The 19,982-nt window shown below is 40.0% G+C and overlaps 1 protein-coding gene across 1 annotated transcript in view; it reads right to left on the reverse strand.

The window, feature by feature from the left end:
• Positions 1 to 231: 231 nt before the first annotated feature.
• popdc1 (popeye domain cAMP effector 1) overlaps positions 232 to 19,982 on the reverse strand; it is a 29,932-nt gene continuing 10,181 nt past the window's right edge. Inside the window, exons 5-8 of the mRNA XM_079275130.1 lie at positions 11,408 to 11,516; positions 10,112 to 10,279; positions 9,833 to 9,974; positions 232 to 2,697 (exon numbers count right to left, since the gene is read on the reverse strand). Coding sequence (XP_079131256.1) covers positions 2,567 to 2,697; positions 9,833 to 9,974; positions 10,112 to 10,279; positions 11,408 to 11,516 — 550 coding nt within the window. The 3' untranslated portion in view covers positions 232 to 2,566. The remainder of the gene's footprint in view (positions 2,698 to 9,832; positions 9,975 to 10,111; positions 10,280 to 11,407; positions 11,517 to 19,982) is intronic.

Here is a 19,982-nt window from a genome sequence, read left to right on the forward strand (position 1 = left end):
TTTTGCCAACATCAATTATTAATATTGACATTACGAATTACCTTCAATTCCATCTTTATATACAACTATAATTAAGCAATAACTCAGTTAGGGCATTTCGCCTTTATAATGAAAATCAGCATGCTTTGCAGAAGCTCAGAAACACTTCTCAATTCTGTGGTGACCTAACAACTGAGTTAGGTCTCATACATTTTATGGGTTGCAACAATAAATTCCCAACAATAATTTAATCTAAAGCTTTAATATACAGCTAACAGTATCAGGACAAGACATTTCCCTTGCATGCCCCGCGTGTGTAGTGACTGCGGCTCAGTGGAGAGTAGGGTCATCCTTCAATCAAAGGATCGGTGGTTTGATCCCTGGCACCACTAGTCGCACGCTGTGCTAGCTGTGCCTACGGTGTGTCAGTGTTAGTTCTGGGCAGGTACATGGTAGCCCTGTGTATTCATCAGTGTATGAATTGGTGTGAATGGGTGAATGATGATATGTAGTGTTAAAGCGCTTTGGTGGGCGGAAGACTAGAAAAAAGATATACAAGTACAGTTTACCGCCTTCTGTTTCAACATTTTAAAAAGAATACTTTGTTGAATAAAATCATTTCTCCAAAAAAAATGAAAATCCTCACTTACTAATATGCTGTTGTGTTGTGGCTAAAACCTGTGGCTAAAACAGGGAATGTTTGTGTCGATATACTATCAAAAACATTACAATGGATTGCATCAATGCTGATCAGTTATGTTTTACAGAAACAAATGAACTCATGTTCTGTTTTCAGAGTTATCTGTCCAGGACGATATTGTACGGTCACCGTAAGTGTATAAGTTGTTAGGCACCAATAAAGGATGTTGATATTTGACAATTTCAAGTGGCAAGCTTGAAGATTTTCAGTTGAATACATGTCTGTTAAGTCACTGTCTATTGCCAGAGCTAACAGAATGGTGATTGAGGCCCACTGATGAAAGTATAGCAATATTTATATATTTGCCAACTGGGTGTCTGTGACGACAATCCGGGGGGAAATGCTGCATTACAGTTTGTCTCTGTTGTATACATAGAAAAATGGAACAATGCACACAATTTTGAAGAATAGCATGTTAGTATGGAGTTTCTGAATCAGCCCAACCAGACTCCAGACTAAATGCTGAGCGCAATTCCATTGTTTTCACTCAAAAAGAAAATCGAAATCAACCAGGACTGAAATCTTAATGGTTGACACTTTAAAACTGCATGAATCAATATTTATATATTACCAATAGAATAAATGACTAATGGTGTCACTTTTTATAATGAACCCACAGAGAATGAATCTACCCTGCAGTTACCGTCAGCTCTACGCAGCTTTCTAGCATCATTTAGCTCATAGTTTGGGTTTTACAGCTCTCAATCTTCATTGTTTTGGTTCAGTTTCAGCATTTCCATCAGCCTTGTTTCCAACAGGCAGCTGTTTTCAGTGAAAAAGCTCTGAAGCCACACTGTACACTATTACTGCTCTACTGCCTTAGCAGCGTTGGGGAGCATAACCTGCCAATTACTTCACATTGGAAGAAGCTGAACTATAGCAAAGGGAAAAATCTAGAAAAATGACTGAGCAAATTGTCAATGTACACACAAATGTATGTGATGTCACAAAAAAATGCAACTCAACTGAAACAAAAAATACAATACCCTGCTCATTTTCAGAACAATGGTCTAAACAATTTGGCCTGTTGTCTTACTTGTCAGTTTTGTAACATCTGACTTGTGTAATCTTAACACCTAAAACAGTCTGGTCAAAGGGGTTCACTTACAGTCTAGAAGGAATGGTAAAATATTTCCTTTTATGGCCTAAAATAGTTTGTAGTTTCATTTGTACACAAAAAAGAAAAGTAACAAAAGTACTTAAAATTAAATTACATTTTTTTAATCAACATACAAATATGAATGTAGTTAAACTACCAGCAAGCTGCTGCAAAATGTAGTTCCGCTACTAGTTTTATTACATGAAGTTCACTACTACCCAACTGAACCAGCGGCAGACATAAATCCGTGGGCTGGCATTTGAGTGTATTGATCAGGCAGTTGGTCAGTTGTATTTTTGCCTCCTCTGTTTGAGCTATATGTATCTATATTAAAATAGCAAAAACAACTAAATGATACATGATGTGACTATATGGGGCCATGTCAGCTCTGTGGGCGGGCCAGGCCCCCTGGAGCCACAACGCCTGCTTCCCAAAATAAGCACCAAACACAGTTAACAAGTAGCCAATGAACAAGTGGAGCATTGATATATGACATTTTCATAAGAAGGTATTTCTAGTGGCTTCGAAGAAGAACATTTACCAGTGTAAAAATAAACTCTTCAGTGCTCTCTGGTGGGCAAACTATGTAATGGAGAAACTGTTACTAAATGACCAGAAACATATCTTTGATATTTCTCAACTGACATTTGTTGCCAGCAGGAGGATATCCATTTACTTACGAAAATAACGTGGTGATGTCGGCCTTGCGGGTGTATCTATCAGATTCTAGTTGTTGTTGCTAAACAAGAAGTGCATACATTGGATCTTGTGTAATCTTCCCCTGCTGGCTACACGTCCTCAGTGGAAGTGCTGGGCATACGGCGAGACTTGGAAGAAGCAGATTCTTCAAAAACATCATCTTCCATGCCTTCTTCTATTGGCTTCATCTTTGAGGAGGTCTTGGTGCCAGGGGATTTTTCTAGAAAAAAATGAATTAAAAAAGTAATTTACAAAAAGAAAAGAAAATAACCTGTCCTGAGACAAATACCCCTGTATCAGCAAAGAAGAGTGCTAACATGAACACTACTTCAACCATTCGACAATTAATGGTGATATCCGGATAAATGTTAATAATCACCCCAATCTTTAAGCATGCTTTCCATTGCTTCATTGTGGTAATGTTTTTTTTTTTTAAAGCCAGTATTCAATTCATGGCCATTCTGGTGTGGCCGGCGGGAGCAAATAAAAGATGCCCCAGAAAAAATGCCACGGCTCCTTCAGTCCATGTCGATGTGTCCTTGGACAAGACGCTTAACCCCATATTGCTCCCGTGAGCTGTGCCTATGGCATGTGCCACCTGCCCTGTTACCCCATTAGGTAAAAACTGTTCGCTAATGGTGCTAACAGTATACTAAGGCGCAAGGGCTGCTATGTGCTGTTGAGAGGAAATTGAACTGCTCCATATCTCAGATCTTTCACCATTAAATTGACAGATGTTTAAGTGGTTCTAGTGGCTCAAACACATTTTGCTGCTGCTCCCGTCCACAGCAGTTCATTACTGCAGGTAATAAACTGATGCAATATTGGTAAGTACACAGTATACAACCCCACTTCAAATCTATCCCTTTCGAGTTTTGCCACTGAAATGTAACACTACTGTAAGACTGAAATCCTGTGTTTAGAAGCTTGACTAAAGTTATGAGAAAAACCCAAAACGTGTTGGACTGATTAATTCCTTTATCATACACCCACGACGCTTACACTACCTTAACATTTTTCACATTAATAGCTGACGAGGAAAGGTAAAGACTATGCCAGCTGAGGCATTGATAATTTGATGTGAATGTTTAATATTCATTGATAGTAGCTTAATGTTTAATATTCATTGATAGTAGCTTAACGCCGATCCAGAAATGGAAATAATCAGGTAATTGGAAAAAAAAAAAAAATGAAAACAGTAAACTAGAGAAAGTGGGAGCGGCAGAGTGCTGTTACATGACATGGTGGAAATATACATTATGATTACTTATCAAGACAACAAATTAACATGGAGGAAGTTCTGGGTTTGCATTTACTGAGGAACAGAGGAAATGCCTTTAACAATAAACTGGGTAACAGCCCTGTGACACTCGTTCACCTTCTCCTGGGTCATCTTCCCTGTAGCTGCTTGCAAGAAGGGACTTGGGCTAGGACCGGCGCTGGTGGAGGGAGGGGGGTTGGCTGGGTCAGGGCTGCAGCCTCAGCCGAGATCTCATTCCATAACTTCTAAAGCACCGATAGCAGAACCGTTGACTACGGTCCAGGTATTGATGCTCCAGGTATTTACTACTGTCTTATCGATGCCCGTTTAGAACCAGGTATTGGGGGGCATCCCTACTTGTAATGTTCACAGTCTTGTTGTGTGCCCCACGTTTTGTGAATTTTCAAGTATGTCAAAGGGTGCCAAAAAAGCTAAATACAATTAGAGGGTGCTAGAGATCAAGAGTTTATGTGCATCCTTATGTGGCCTGCTCCTGCAGAATCAGAGTGCTGATTCGCAAAGACAACAAAGCAACAGCAGCCTACATAACCTTACGGTTTCTGTATGGACCTGGTCCATGACAACCCAGAGATCAGACCAGGAAGCAGAGTTGCAGTCTTACACACTCCTCTGAGCTTCCATTAGAGCAGTTACTCACGCAAAACCACATAGAGACTGTGTCTGCCCTACGGCCACTGAAATTAATTAAATCAAAAATAAACGATCGAGGCGTTAAACAAAATAACTTAATCCAAGTTAAAACTAAACTTTGTTGCACTTAAAACAGTGCAACAAAATAGGATAATTAAATGTGGACTCTTAAATATCAGATCTTTGTCATCTAAAGCTCTACTAGTAAATGAGCTAATATCAGATCATCATATTGATTTATTTTGTCTTACTGAAACCTGGCTGAGTAATGAAGAATATGTCAGCCTAAATGAATCGACTCCTCCAAGTCATATCAATACTCACATTCCTCGAGGCACCGGCCGAGGAGGTGGAGTAGCAGCCATCTTTGACTCGAGCCTATTATTACACCCTAAACCTAAACTAGACTATAACTCATTTGAAAGCTTGGTTCTTAGTCTTTCACACCCAACCTGGAAAACAATACAGCCAGTTATATTTGTTGTAGTGTACCGGGCCCCAGGTCCGTATTCAGAATTTTTATCGGAATTATTTATCAAGTCTAGTCCTTAAAATAGATAAAGTAATTATTGTAGGTGACTTTAATATTCATGTAGATGTCGAGAACAACAGCCTCAGTACTGCATTTATTTCATGATTAGATTCGATTGGTTTCTGTCAGAATGTACAGAAACCCACTCACTGTTTTAACCACACTCTCGACCTGGTTCTGACTTATGGCATTGACATAGAAGATTTAATAGTCTATCCACAGAACCCTCTTCTATCGGACCATTATCTAATAACCTTTGAATTCCTACTAACGGAGTGTACACCGTTAAGCAAGAGTTACTACACTAGATGTCTATCTGATGGTGCCGTAGCTGAATTTAAAGAAGCGATTCCGTCTGTATTTAACTCAATACCATGCTTCGATGTGACGGAGGACTCCTGTGCTAACTTTAGTCCGACCCAGATTGATCATCTTGTCGACAGTGCTACAAGCTCACTGAGAATGACACTTGACTCTATTGCTCCTTTAAAAAAGAAGTTGGTAAAACAAAGGAGATTTGCTCCATGGTATAACCCTGAAACCCGCAAATTAAAGCAAACATCGCGAAAACTTGAAAGAACATGGCGTTCCACTAACTTGGAAGAATCTCGGTTACTCTGGCGAGACTGTCTTAAAACGTATAAGAAGGCCCTCCGTAATGTCAGAGCAGCTTGTTACTCATCGTTAATAGAGAAAAATAAGAACAACCACAGGTTCCTCTTCAGCACTGTAGCCAGGCTGACAGAGAGTCACAGCTCTGTTGTGCCGAGTATCCCTATAGACCTCAGTAGCAATGACTTCATGAACTTCTTTAATGATGAGATTATAATTATAAGAGAGAACATTAATAATCTCCTGCCCTCGACCGATCTTTCCACAAATAGAGTAACCTTAGAAACAGCTGTAAACCCTGATATATGTTTAGATGGCTTTACTCCCATTGACCTTGACAAACTGACTTCAACAATTTTTACGTCTAAACCGTCCACCTGTCTCTTAGACCCGATACCGACTAGGCTGCTTAAAGAAGTGCTACCATTAATTAGCACAACTTTATTAGATATTATCAACCTGGCTTTAGTAACAGGTCATGTACCATAGTCCTTTAACGTAGCTGTGATTAAACCTCTTCTTCAGAAGCCCACTCTGGATCCAGAGGTGTTGGCCAACTATAGGCCGATCTCTAACCTTCCCTTCCTCTCTAAGATCCTTGAGAAAGCAGTTGCAAATCAGTTGTGTGACTTTCTGTGGAACAATAGTTTATTTGAGGATTTTCAGTCAGGATTTAGAAAGCATCATAGCACAGAGACAGCTCTGGTAAAAATAACTAATGACCTTCTAATCGCATCAGACAAAGGACTCGTCTCTGTTCTTGTCCTGTTAGACCTTAGTGCTGCGTTCGACACTATAGACCACTACATCCTGTTGCAGAGACTGGAACATTATATTGGCATCAAAGGAACCGCACTGAACTGGTTTGGATCCTATTTATCGGATCGATCTCAGTTTGTTTATGTAAATGATGAAGCCTCGATGAGGACCAACGTCAATTATGGAGTTCCACAAGCTTCTGTGCTTGGACCAATCTTGTTCACCTTATATATGCTTCCTTTAGGCAATATTATCAGAAAACACTCTATAACCTTTCATTGTTATGCAGATGATACTCAATTATATATATCGATCAAACCAGATGAAACCAACCAGCTCGCTAAACTGCAAGCATGTCTCAAGGACATAAAAACCTGGATGACCTGCAACTTCCTGATGTTAAACTCAGACAAAACTGAAGTTATTCTACTAGGCCCAGAACACCTCCGAAATCAGTTTTCTAATGATATAGTTTCTCTAGATGGCATTGCGCTGGCATCCAGCAGCACCGTCAAGAATCTTGGAGTTACCTTTGATCAGGATTTGTCTTTCAACTCTCAGATAAAACTTATTTCTAGGACTGCCTTTTTTCACCTATGTAATATTTCAAAAATCAGGCACATCCTATCTCAAAGCGATGCAGAGAAATTAATTCATGCATTTGTTACCTCTAGACTAGATTACTGCAATTCCTTATTTTCAGGCTGCTCTAATAAGTCTCTTAAATCTCTCCAGCTGATCCAGAATGCTGCAGCTCGTGTACTAACAAGAACTAAGAGGAGAGATCATATTACTCCTGTATTAGCTTCTCTGCACTGGCTCCCTGTAAAATCTAGAATATAATTTAAAATCCTTTTACTTACCTACAAAGCCCGAATTGGTCAGGCTCCATCATATCTTAAAGAGCTTATAGTACCATACTGCCCTACTAGAGAGCTGCGATCCAGTGATTCAGGGTTACTTGTGGTTCCTAGAGTCTTAAAAAGTAGGACGGGAGCCAGAGCCTTCAGTTATCAGGCTCCTCTTCTGTGGAACCAGCTTCCCGTTTCTGTCCGGGGGGCAGACACACTCACCACATTTAAGAGTAGGCTTAAGACTTTCCTCTTTGATAGTGCTTATAGTTAGGGCTGGCCAGGGGCGGACTGGCCATCGGGGATACCGGGGGAATCCCCGGTAGGCCGACGGGGTTTGGGCCGGTTTCTGACATCACCGGCCCCGACTATATTATATGCTTCACAGAACACGTTCAATTGACTCTCATACCGAAAGTCAATAATCAGTGAAAACTGTATCAACAGTATAAACTGACATTATACTACTCCTCGCGATCCGAGGACGCCATAGCACGGCTGGACACTACGGTGCTTTTAAAAACTTTTCTCCATAACCGCGGTCTGCGGCGTGCGCTCGTGCCGGGCGACGGTCGGGGCGGGGCCGGCGGAGGTGCGAATGGCCGCCGTAGACCGGCGAAATACAGGGGCGGCTCGACTGTCACGGCGTCCATGAATCGAGAAGGACTTCTTACTGGAACTGAAACGATGTACTGGGATTAAATTCTTTGTCAACAAAGAATTTGGTAAGTGACAAACTGCGTTTGTTTTTTTACATCTGCAGTAACGTTTTTATGAATAATATTTGATGGCTCGTGCTCTTGTGTGGTGGAATGCGTGGATCCGCTGCAGGTCTGCTGGATTGATGTGCTTTGTTGTCATATGAATATATGTGACTGGTTCTTATGACTTTGTGGCTGTCATTGTGTTAATTACGTTGATTTGACTATGCGAGTTACAAAGCGAGCTCAAACGTCTGGCACGACAGTGGGATAGGCTGAAGGCATAAGTATTTGAGGAGTACACAACCAAGACAACAGAAGCCGGGCCGGAGGATGCTGAAGATGAGGCTGAAGATGAGGCAGAGATGGTTTACAAAAAGTGCTCATCTTGCAAGGACTGTCCAATCTGTTGCTACCGAGTTCTGAAGCAGTACAACCTCCTGACAGATGCATACCACATCATAGGCCTTGCATACAGGTTCCTGATTATCCTCTCTGTCACACAGGTAGCATGCGAGCAAAGCTTTTTGACGCTGAAATATATCAAAAACAGGCTCAGGAGCTCGCTCTCTCAACAGCACCTGGAGGCTTTTATGTTGATGGCTACTCAGACAGATGTTTTGCAGATGCTGGACAGTGAGAAAATCATAGACTGTGTTGCAGAAAAGAGTGAGTTGCTGCAAAAACCGTGCATTGAGTGGGCAGCGCGCCGTGTATTGAGTGGGCCGGTCTGACAGTAAATCCCGGGCCACTTTTTCCCCCCAGTCCGCCCCTGGGGCTGGCTCTGGCTTGCCTTGGACCGGCCCATGGACAAACTGGTATAGGCAAAAACTACAGGGGGACTTCCTACACTGAGCACCTCTCTCCTCCTCTTCTTCACCTCTGTCTGTATGCATTGATGTCCCATTAATGCTCATTACTAACTTTACTTCTTCCCCGGAGTATTTGTGCTTTCTCGCCTCACAGGATGACCGCAGTTTTATCTGGACACTGGTTCTTCAACCAGCCATGGCCCTGCTGACACCTACTATGATCTTTATTGTTAACATTATTAATCCGATTACCGATACCATCAATGCACAGTACTGATTTTGTCTCTTCCCTGGAGTCCTTGTGCTTCCTCTCCTCACAGGTTTCCATGGAGCATGGTTTCATCTGGACCCTGGTCCTTCCTCCTACCATGGCCCTGCTGACTCCAACTGCTAATATCACTTTTATTATTACTCACATTACTATTTCATATTACCGATACCATTAATGCGGAGGAGTGCGTTCAGCGCAGCTCATTAGCATTGCCAGGCATGGATGCTCCTTCATGCTTTTCCACCAGTCCCATTAATCCCTTGATTCCTTGACCGAGTGCTGGAGATGAACGGGAGCGTCATGGTATACATGCCTGATACTCATAGAATCAGGAGTTACGATATGTAACTAATGTCCTAAACAGAGTCGTTTTGTTGCCAAAATAAGTTTGACACTGCAGGAGCTTTTGTAGGCACACTTACTGGATGTTGCTGGATGTTCTTAGGAGAACACACAGAAAACGAGAAATAACTTTTCATATTACATACAAACCATTGTATGAGGATACATGCCTGTTACAAAATAAGTCCTCTCAAAACATGGTTTTATTTTGTTGGTATTTATTTCCCATGGTAATCAGTATTGCTTGATTAGGATTGGAGCACTGGGCTTCCCATGTTTTTAATGGATGATTCAATTTTAACTCTGAACCTATACAGTAATAGACATAACGGAAAAATCTGAATAATGCTAGAATAATTGTTTAATTTTACACATAGTAACTGTAATAGCTGTAAATGTACATTTGCTTGTATTACTTAGATATAACTGATTATTTCAAATTAAAGGTTTAGAAATTGCGAGATCAGCCAATGCAATACTCTGCCGTAAACTGTACTGCTGTACTCATGGTTACAATAACCTGAACACAGGGAAAGATCTCGTGGGGTGATAATGTGACTTACGGAGTGATGATCCCGCAGAACCTCCTCGTAGGATCTGGTTAAGGACATCATCAGTATCGCTGCTGCTTGCCATGCTGTTCCTCATCTGCATCATAGACAGCTGAGAGCATAGGCTGGGCTGACGGTCCATCTTCTTCACCGCCTGGAACACATCCACCACCATCATCATCAACACCATCATTTCTGTAGCTGTCAGCCATTATGCTGTTGATGTGTTACTTCCAGTGTTTGTGCCACTAAAAGGTTTTTATTATAATTTGACATGAGACCTGTACCTACCTTGTCACTGAGTGTGGGGTCATTCAGAGAGTACAGTTTGTTGGTGATGTCTTTGCCAATGAGGTGCCTGAACACCTCATTTAGGAAAGTATTAGACTCCAGGAAATAGGTGAGCCTCTCTCGAGACCAACAAAGGAATTTACAGTCCTCCTCTGCCATGATGGTCACCTGTCAAACACATCATTTGTCTTTCAAAAAAGCAGTTAGTTCAAGTTCTGATTAGATGTGCAACCGATCATAAAACTCACGGTTCGGATCGTATCACGGATCAGCACAAAAGAAAAAAATGGGGCAAATGTAACTTTTACAGATCCCTGAGCACGTTTTTTTGCCGCCGATACTAATTGATGATCATTGATGATCTACATTGGCAGATACAGATCCCTTTGTTGTTTAATTATACAGCTGGTTCCAGGCTCGAGACAATTTCTTTTTTGCTACCATCCAAAAAAATAATTTTGATGGCTCTGAAGTCTGTAAACCATCAAATACTCGAAATGTTGTACTTTTAGTTTTGTCATGTGTAGTGTTTTTTATCTTCTTAAAAACACACAAAAAAGGAAAAAAAAGATTGCATATTTATGGATTAAAACAAATCTTGTTAATAGTCATTTTAAAGATGTATTATAAGCTGCTTAGAGGTATTGCAAAGAGGTCATAATTCATCTCTAATATCTATGTTGTTGTGAAAACATCTTCAAACAACTGGATTTATTCAAGTTTCTAACCAAAACTACTTTTTGCGAGATTACATGTGAATTACATGATTATCTTATAATTTAGCTTCGCCTCATACTCATTTTCACTAAACAGAGCCTGAACGCATCATATTGTAACCAAACGGAACCTTCAATCGTTGACCGTTAGCGGTGCTGCTGACGTAACTAGCTCTTCTGCTCAATTTAAACACGGATTGGTTGTTGACAATGTGACATTATTAGAGTTGGTGACTAGAAAATTATGAATGCCGATGTCCTGATGACATATTTTACTGAATATAACTGAAGATAACAGTCGTCATTAAAACTTTATTTCACACTGTGTGAAACGTTAAACTGGAATTAATCCACGTTTCCCATGCATGCCGAACCGTGAGGGGGGGATCCGTACGGATCACGGATCAACAGTGGTCCGTTACTACACTAGCTCTGACCTATTATTCATTTTATCACTGCAATCTTTAAGGCTACATGTAGATGACAAGGCCGATACGTTTTTATTTGAGGCAATTCAGCAATGAAGGCACAAAAGCAGTTTGTTTATTTCTGTTGTCCATCTGATCTACTAATTAATTACCTGAAACTTCTCTCCTCTGTGCATCTCAGTAGACCTGAACTCTGGAGAGTCAATGAATGAATTGGTATAGATGTTGTGAAGAAAATGGCCTCGATACGATACCTTCATCCTGTCACAAAGAAACATCAAAGTCAAAACTCAGATTCATCTTTAAAACAAAAACGCCATCTCTTATGTGATTTTAAGCCTTAATATTCTTGTGTTGACTGGTGAACCCAAAAAAGGCTGTCCCTATTCCATTTAGCCTAAGTCTTCGACTACTCTCAGAATGACTCAAAAAACTAAAACAAATTCACTCTCAATAATCATTTAATAAGGTTCCAAATTAACCCTCAAACTTACAGCTTACGGTCCAAATTACCTGTCAAGATTGTTCAAAATGTTAAAGATTCCTTAACAAAATGAATCAGATAGCTCCAAATTCACATTAAAAAATTACTAAATAAGTTCCAAATACACTGTCAAAGTTAATAAAAGTCACAAGTTCACCATCAAAATTGCTCAAAACGTCCACAACCTTTTATAAAGGAAAGACCTTTAATGTCAGTCTCTCAAGTCTAGTCAGTCTCAAGTGAGATCAAGTGTAGTGGGAGAAAATGAAAGGATTTAGGGAATCATTGGAAGCTATGACAAACTGTTTAATAGGATGGTTCCATCGTGTAAATGATGCCATAATAAAACACAAAAAAACGTCTTTAGAACAATGACTAGTAAAATGGGCTCCAACTTAGTATTGTTGTGAATTGTTTGATTGCATAACATAATTAATATGGTTCATGTTGCTTGTGTAACACTGCTTATATTGTTAAGCTGTAGATGTGAGATGCTTAGTTGACAGGAAGTGCTTTTAGTTTGAAGAGCCAGGAACTAGCACGGTACGTGTCTTATTGATGCTAACAAAGATGATGATGATGATGATACGAAGAATACCAGATGTCGAATGCAAGAGGGCGTTTTGTTCACTGTAACAGTTTGTAATACTGCAGTTCAGACAGTAAAGTGTTCCGTTCAAACAAGACGTGTCTTGGTCCTCACTAGAAGCTCCACTTCACAACAATTATAAATGTCAGAACATAGTTCTAAATATCTATCCCAAAGGCCAAGGTGATTTTAATTGCAATTTAACAGCAATCCAAAGCCTGAACAACAGCATGTGCATTTTTGATTGATAATCTATTAAACCATAATTAGCAGCCAGAGCTAACATTCTGCAGATTGTTTTGTAATTTCAGCACCAAATTATAATATGAATAGCAGTATTAAAAAAAGAATATAGACCCTAACGTCCACTGAGAATTAATTCAGTAAAGTGTGTCAGCCCATTACTGACAAGTTCTACAATATTAATCAATCACATTGATTAATATCAATGTGGTCCACATGTGAGACATATAGCACCCTATATGTCTCACCTCATTTATTTTTTTACATATAGGTCAACTAAAACTAAAAAAAGTTAGTAAAGGTAGGTAGGTAACTTCACTGTTAAAATAAGATTAAATAATCCTTTATTAGTCACGTAAATTTACAGGATTACAGCAGCATAGTGGAACAAGAGACATAGTAAAAACAAGATCAAAACAAGTATTATAAACTAGAAAATGCATTTCCTGCTGAAAATGCGTTGGAATGCTGAAAGCTGAAATTAATTGTGAAAGAATTGCTGAAAATAGATATGCAATTTAAAAAAAATTGCAAAAAGCTTAATAATTCAAAAAGTTTAAAGATTACAAATATGAAGTCATATCACCCCTCTCCTGAAAGAGCTGAACATTTTGATATTCGAACAGTTTCTGTAGCTTAAAAGAATTCCAGTGGTAGTGATATTTGTTGTAGTAGTAGTAGAAGTTGTAGTTGTAGTAGAAGTATTATTGGCAGTATAAGTATTAGTAGCATTTGAATTAGTACTAGTTGTAGCAGTGGTGCTATTTGTAGTAGTAGTAGAAGTTGTAGTCGAAGTATTAGTAATTAGAAGAAGTAGTAGAAGTAGTAGTATCAGTAGTCGTAGTAATAGCTGTAGTAGTGGTCGTAGTATTTTATGTAACAGTAGTAGTAGTATAATAAGTAGTAGTAGTAGTAGTAATAGTAAAGTCAGTTTTTGAAGTAGCAGTAGTAGTAGTACTAGTAGCAGTTGTACTAATAGCTGTAGTAGTATTAGTACTGGTAGTAGCAGGAATAGCAGTATTAGCAGTTGTGGTATAAGTAATAATAGTAGTGGTAGTGGTAGTAATAGCAGTAGTGGTTATTTTCAATGGGATCTCTATGGAGAATATTTTCAAATCCTCTTAAACTTCTTCAACTTTCAAATCCTTCAACGTCCTCATACTTTCAGCTGAAGACACCATTTCAACTTTCAAATGTTGAGAAAACCCTTAACTATGTGTCTCGCTCTCTCACTAATTATTTCCTCTCTCTCTCGCTCTCTCTCATACAGTCATTCAGGTCTTAGAGACTTTTAGAGGAACCCCCCCCCACACACACACACGCACACACCCCCATTTCAAAATAAAAGCCCAAAAGAGTGAAATGCTTGTGATGAAGCCAGGCATTTAATAACCTGTTTATGTGTGTCAAACTTTATGATTATGTCTCCTCTCCCCCTCTCCCCCCCACCCAGCCCCACCCTTTCAAAATAAAAGCCCCATGGATGAACTGTATTTAAACAAGCTCAAAATTTGGCTTTTTTGTTAAAAAAATGAATGCTCTAACTATTACTGCGACAACTACTACTGCTGCTGCTAATATAGTATTACTACTACTACTATAACTTTTGCTGTTGCTACTATTACTACTACTGCTACTACTGCTGCCATCAATATTATTACTACCACTATTACTTATACGACAACTGCTACTACTATTCATGCTACTAAAAGTAGTAATACTACTACAGCTATTAGTACGACTGCTACTAGTACTACTACTGCTACTTCTTCTACTGCCATTACTATTACTACTACTACTACTACTACTTCTACTGTTATATTAAATACTACGACCAATACTACAGCTATTACTATGACTACTGATACTACGTCTTCCACTACTTCTTCTAATTACTAATACTTCTACTACTAATAATACTTCTACTACAACTACAAATATCACTACTGCTACTACTAGTACTTATTCTAATGTGACTAATACTTCTACTACAACCTATACTACTACAAATATCACCACTGATGACATTTTTTAAGCCACAGAAACCGTTAGAATATCAAAATTTCCAGCTCTTTCAGGAGAGGGGTGATATGACTTTTCATAGTTGGAATCTTTCAACTTTTTGAATTATTAAGCTTTTTGCAATTTAAAAAAAATTGGATATCTATTTTCAGCAATGTTTTTGCAATTCATTTCAAATTTCAGCATTCCAACGCATTTTCAGCAGGAAATGCATTTTCTAGTTATGGATATTATGTGATACAATGTATTTACTTAAGGAAGTTTAGACCAAGAAGTGTGTTTGAGTGTCTGTGTGATCAGGTTTGAGGAATGTGCTGGAGCGGGGGTTGGGCGAAAGTGGCTGGGTGAGGTGTTAAGAGTAAAACAATAGGTCAACGGCCGAGGAGGGGCTTATTGGATTTCAGCCAATCATTGAGCTGATCGATATGTAATGTGAGACTTTTCAGAGACTTTGGGGGAAAAAGGAGATGTGAATCCTGGAGAGATTCAAACCTCTTCGGTACCATGGGGAAGATACACCAATCTGTCGTGTGGTGCGGACGGGGCCTCAATTTCATGGAATTTATATGTTTGTTTTGTTATTAATAGTGTGATTCGGTTTGTAACTGTTTTTATGTTTGTATGGATAATAAATCCATTTGATTATGACTTAAACCTGCTGTTGTGTTTTGGAGGCGATTGAGAGCACATGGCTGCAGGGAGGGGGGCGATTTCTCCCTGTGTTCAAAAGTTCGGCCCTAACTTTTGAACACTAAAGCAGCAGAGCTGGTTGTGCAGCCTGACAGCAGCAGGAAGGAAGGACCTGCGGTACCTCTCCTTCACACACCGGGGGTGAATCAGCCGGTGGCTGAAGTAGCTGCATAGAGCTGCCAGGGTGTCCCGCATGGGGTGGGAGATATCAGGGATGATATCTTAGCCATCATCCTCCTGTTTCCCACCACTTCCCCGTATCCAGTGGACACCCCAGCATCCAGTGGACACCCCAGCACACTGCTGGCCTTCTTGACAAGTTTGTTTAGTCTCTTCCTGTCAGAGAAAAAGCTCAGTGATGAGCAGGACCTGCTGTAAAAGGCTGCCACTCGTTCACAGCAACCAAATAACGGCCAACTTTTTTTAAAGCCACTTTTAATGCTGCTTTACTGAGTAACATTAAAATGCAACTTTTTCACTGTTTTATATGTTAATAAAATGTTATGTTCCTTCTGTTTTGCAAAGCCAGTTAGCTCAAAGACGGCACAGCCTAGTTAACTGGTAGCCTACAGCTGCACTTCTAGAGACACTATGGCCACTTATGGCCTGTAAGTGGTCTGTAAATACAAAGGGTGAAATATATTCATTTGCTTGAGTGTTTCTTTTTCTTTGCCTTATTGTTTAACTCAGTGATTTTCAACCGCTATGCCGCGGCACACCAGTGTGCTGTGAGAGATCACCAGGTGTGCCGTGGGAAAATGTCCAATTTCACTTAATGAGTCCAAAAAAACATTACTTAGTTATTGCAAATACTTTGCCATTGTTGAGCGTCTGAGCTGCAACATAGTGTCTGGCTAAGTAATAAATACTCTTCCATGCCAGTGGGTGGCAGTAGGTAGCGCAGTAATGACCTGTTCATTTAGGACAGTAGAATGAAATGACGTGCGGGAGAGGTTGCAGTGACGAGACGAACAGCGATGGAGAAATATTTGAAAAGGAAAAATGCAGAATCTGAACTGGGCCCTGGACTAAATAACCCAGTTGTAAAGCCTATAAGGATCAACTCATTGAGAGACTTTTCATTAAATTGTCAGCATATTTTTTATATTTTTTGGCGGCCCTCTGTACAACGGCCCGCCAAAAAATATCATGTTTATCATAACTGTCCCGCCACACCACAGAGCTCCGGGACGAAAAGTGGCGATGTTAGCTGGCTTTTTGTGCAACATAACGAAGCATCTCACTGTTCTAAACCTCCAGCTTCAGGGACGGGGACATATGATCACAGAAATGTGTGATGCAGTAAAAGTCTCCACCGCTGTGTTCCCGACTGCGCATGTTGCTCATAAACTGGGAGCACTTGGCACAGAGTTCACTCGGCGATTTACCGACTTTGCAGCTCAGAAATGTAAACTTGAACTGCTCAGCAATTCGTTTGCAGTTGACGTGGAAAGAGCACCTGTGGAGCTGATAGACCTCCAGTGTGACTGGAGGTCTACTCAAGACCAGAAGAAGGTTTACTCAAGGTAAAGTATGACTCTGACGGCGCTGCACAGTTTCCAAGCTTCACCCCCGAAATGATGCCTTAACTCCGCCTCCATGCTGCTCAAATGCTCTGCATGTTTGGAAGCACATACCTGTGTGAGCAGCTTTTCTCTGTGATGAAGATGAACACAAACCCACACAGGAGTCATCACACTGATGCACACCTTCTTGAGGGTTTCCACAGAACCTAACCCCAGACATTAATGAACTGGCAGCCTAGAAAAGATGCCAAACATCTGGCTCTGGTACGTATGCATAAAATAATGTAGCCTACCTAAACATGTATTCTATTTGCACTTTGTTCAATATGCTTTCTATCCTGTGACTCTATTTGGCCCTCACAGTCACAATTTCTTATGTTGTCCCTCCCTGGGATTGAGTTTGACACCCCTGCATATATGCTGTATTGTGCTAAAAGGTGTCATTTTGAAACATTTTTGGTTGTTGGTGTGCCGCGGGATATTTTTCATGTAAAAAATGTCTCAGACAAGGTTGAAAAACACTGGTTTAACTAACACACACACACACATATAGGTTTTGCTACTCATCTCATCTCATGTGGTGTGTAAACATGGCCTCTATCGTGGCCCCGCCACCATTTTTGTAGTTTTGAGTAGTGTGATCACGTACGAGACTACATCTGCCATTTTGGAGTCCCATATGCCATTTCAATAGTCAATTGTAGTCAATCCGTCATTTTGGTAGTTTTTTTGCTTCTCCCCCTACAAACACACACACACACACTCTCTCACCACATGATTGTTTGTTGATTTTAGATAGGTTCGTAATTGCATAGTAGTTGTTGGGTTGTTTGTATTATTGGACTTGATTAATGTTATTAGAATCTAATAAACTCTGTTACTCCCCCTGCAGTACCTCCGCGGACCCCCTAGGGCTCGCGGACCCCCTTCAAAATAAAAGCTTCATACTCTATAGGGAGGCTAAAGATGAGGCCTAGCATACACAGTTCTTGGATAACCTCCATATGGGCATCAGACAGTCAGAGTTTTTCGATCTCCCCTTTTCTCCCCATATATATTTCAGCATATAATGATACTTCGGTCTGGATGAAGAGATCCCTGAACACTCTAATTCTTCCATTTACGCAGTCCTAACAGTGCCAGAGTATCCATGGTGCAGCATAATCCCAAACACGCCGCAAATCTTTCACGCGAGTAGATTACACATAAAGTCAATGCAAAGATGCAAATAGAGTAAATGTAAATTTGTGCCGGGCGGCACGATGATGCAAATAACGCATTTGTGTGAGTTGAGATTTTTCAACTTGGGCGAGAAATATGCGTGATGCTGTGTTACGAAAGCCTATTAGTGTTGAGATGCTACTCCTGTCATCACTGACGTCCTGCCATTGTTGAATCATGAAAAAAATACTGTAGCTGTAGATTGGCATCCAAAGCTGTACGATACCTCATATTAGTAGAGACTGGATGAAACTATGTGTATAAACCATATGGTACAAACAATGAAAAATACGCTGCCGTATTTACGTCTATATGACGTTATTTTGAGATATCAAACAGATAGAGCTGCTACAATGTTAGCAAAGCACAGCACCGATCGAGCCGAGCTCCATCGTCTTGCGGAGAGAACTACCGATCATGAATTCAAACTTTTTACAAATCGGCGTCATTACATAGTTATTTTGGCATCCCTTTTTCCCTTCATTGCAATTAAATCACAGCAAAATCTGTTTATTTTGTGTTCCAGCCGATGTGTGGCTTGCAGTGAATACAGCTCAATAAAATCCACCGATCGCCTCCGGATGATGTTATGAACTCAGACAAGAAGGCGTTTAGTTTCCTGGGATATCAAGTAATAAGCAGAAATAGAGGTTATTTCTTCCATGGTTGGTGGCGGAAATAAATGGCTTCCATGGAGATAACTCACTCCCCCTCGCAAATGAGGCGAATAACCACAAATGATCCCGCGAGTAAACTCCAACAAGTAACGCAACGCGAAAATGTGGTTCGGTGTGAACGCAGCAACATCACGAGTGTCACCGCAGTATTTATGTTTCCAGGAATCAGACTGATTGTTTCCAAAATGATCACGACAATCAATGGTATCCACCACCCTGGGTATCATTTAAAAAAAAAGGAAGTTAGACAGGTGAATACAATGTGTTCATTTGTTGGAATGCTGTTAAGCATTTCAACGAATCTTTATTGTTGGAATTCTTCCGTACGTTTTTTGAAACTCTTCTTCTTCATTTCTTAAGCTACAGAAACCGTTCAACTATCAAAATGTTCTTCTCTTTAAGGACACCCCTGCTATGTCTTTTCATATTTCTAATCTTTAAACTTTTTGAATTATTAAGCTTTTTGCACATTTGTTTTGAATGGGTTTCTATGGAGAAAATGTTCAAATCCTCTTGAACTTTCAAATCCTTCTACTTCCTCATACTTTCAGCTACAGACACCATGTAAACTTTAAAATGATGAGAAACCCCTGAGCTATTCCCACATGATTCAGCTTTTTGATATCTTTTAAACTTTTTAAACTGTCCTAAACGGTCAAATTTTGTGTATGTGTAAATGTATATGACAATAAAAATGGTTTCTTCTTCAATAAACGGTTCTGATTCTGATGATAGTGGTCTATATAACCCACATATGTTTTCATCCTTAAATGATTTACGAAAAACATAAATCTCACCAATTGAAAAGTGAAGATTCATTGAGCATATCTTAATAGCAGAGGAGATCTCAAAATTTCTTAAAAAACTCAAATGGGAAGCCATCGGGTCCCTGTGTGGCCTGTGTGCCATCCTGTGTGCCATCCTGTGTGCCATCCTGTGTGCCATCCTGTGTGCCATCCTGTGTGCCATCCTGTGTGCCATCCTGTGTGCCATCCTGTGTGCCATCCTGTGTGCCATCCTGTGTGCCATCCTGTGTGCCATCAGGTCCCTGTGTGCAACTAGTTGTAGTTGCCTTAAGGATTTCATTCGTAATAATGTAGTTATTCATTCACTTTTCTTTTAACACTACTACTCCCTGGGACTCTACTGGTAATCTAGGTTAGGAGATATTTTATTCAGAAATAGCTCACACATGGTGACATTTAATTTCCTCTCGGCTTGAAACAGGTCATAATAATATGGTTCAAAATATTAAAAAAAAATTCTGGCTCATAT

The sequence above is a fragment of the Melanostigma gelatinosum genome (assembly GCF_949748355.1).
Source record: "Melanostigma gelatinosum genome assembly, chromosome: 9".
Taxonomy (NCBI): Eukaryota; Metazoa; Chordata; class Actinopteri; order Perciformes; family Zoarcidae; genus Melanostigma; species Melanostigma gelatinosum.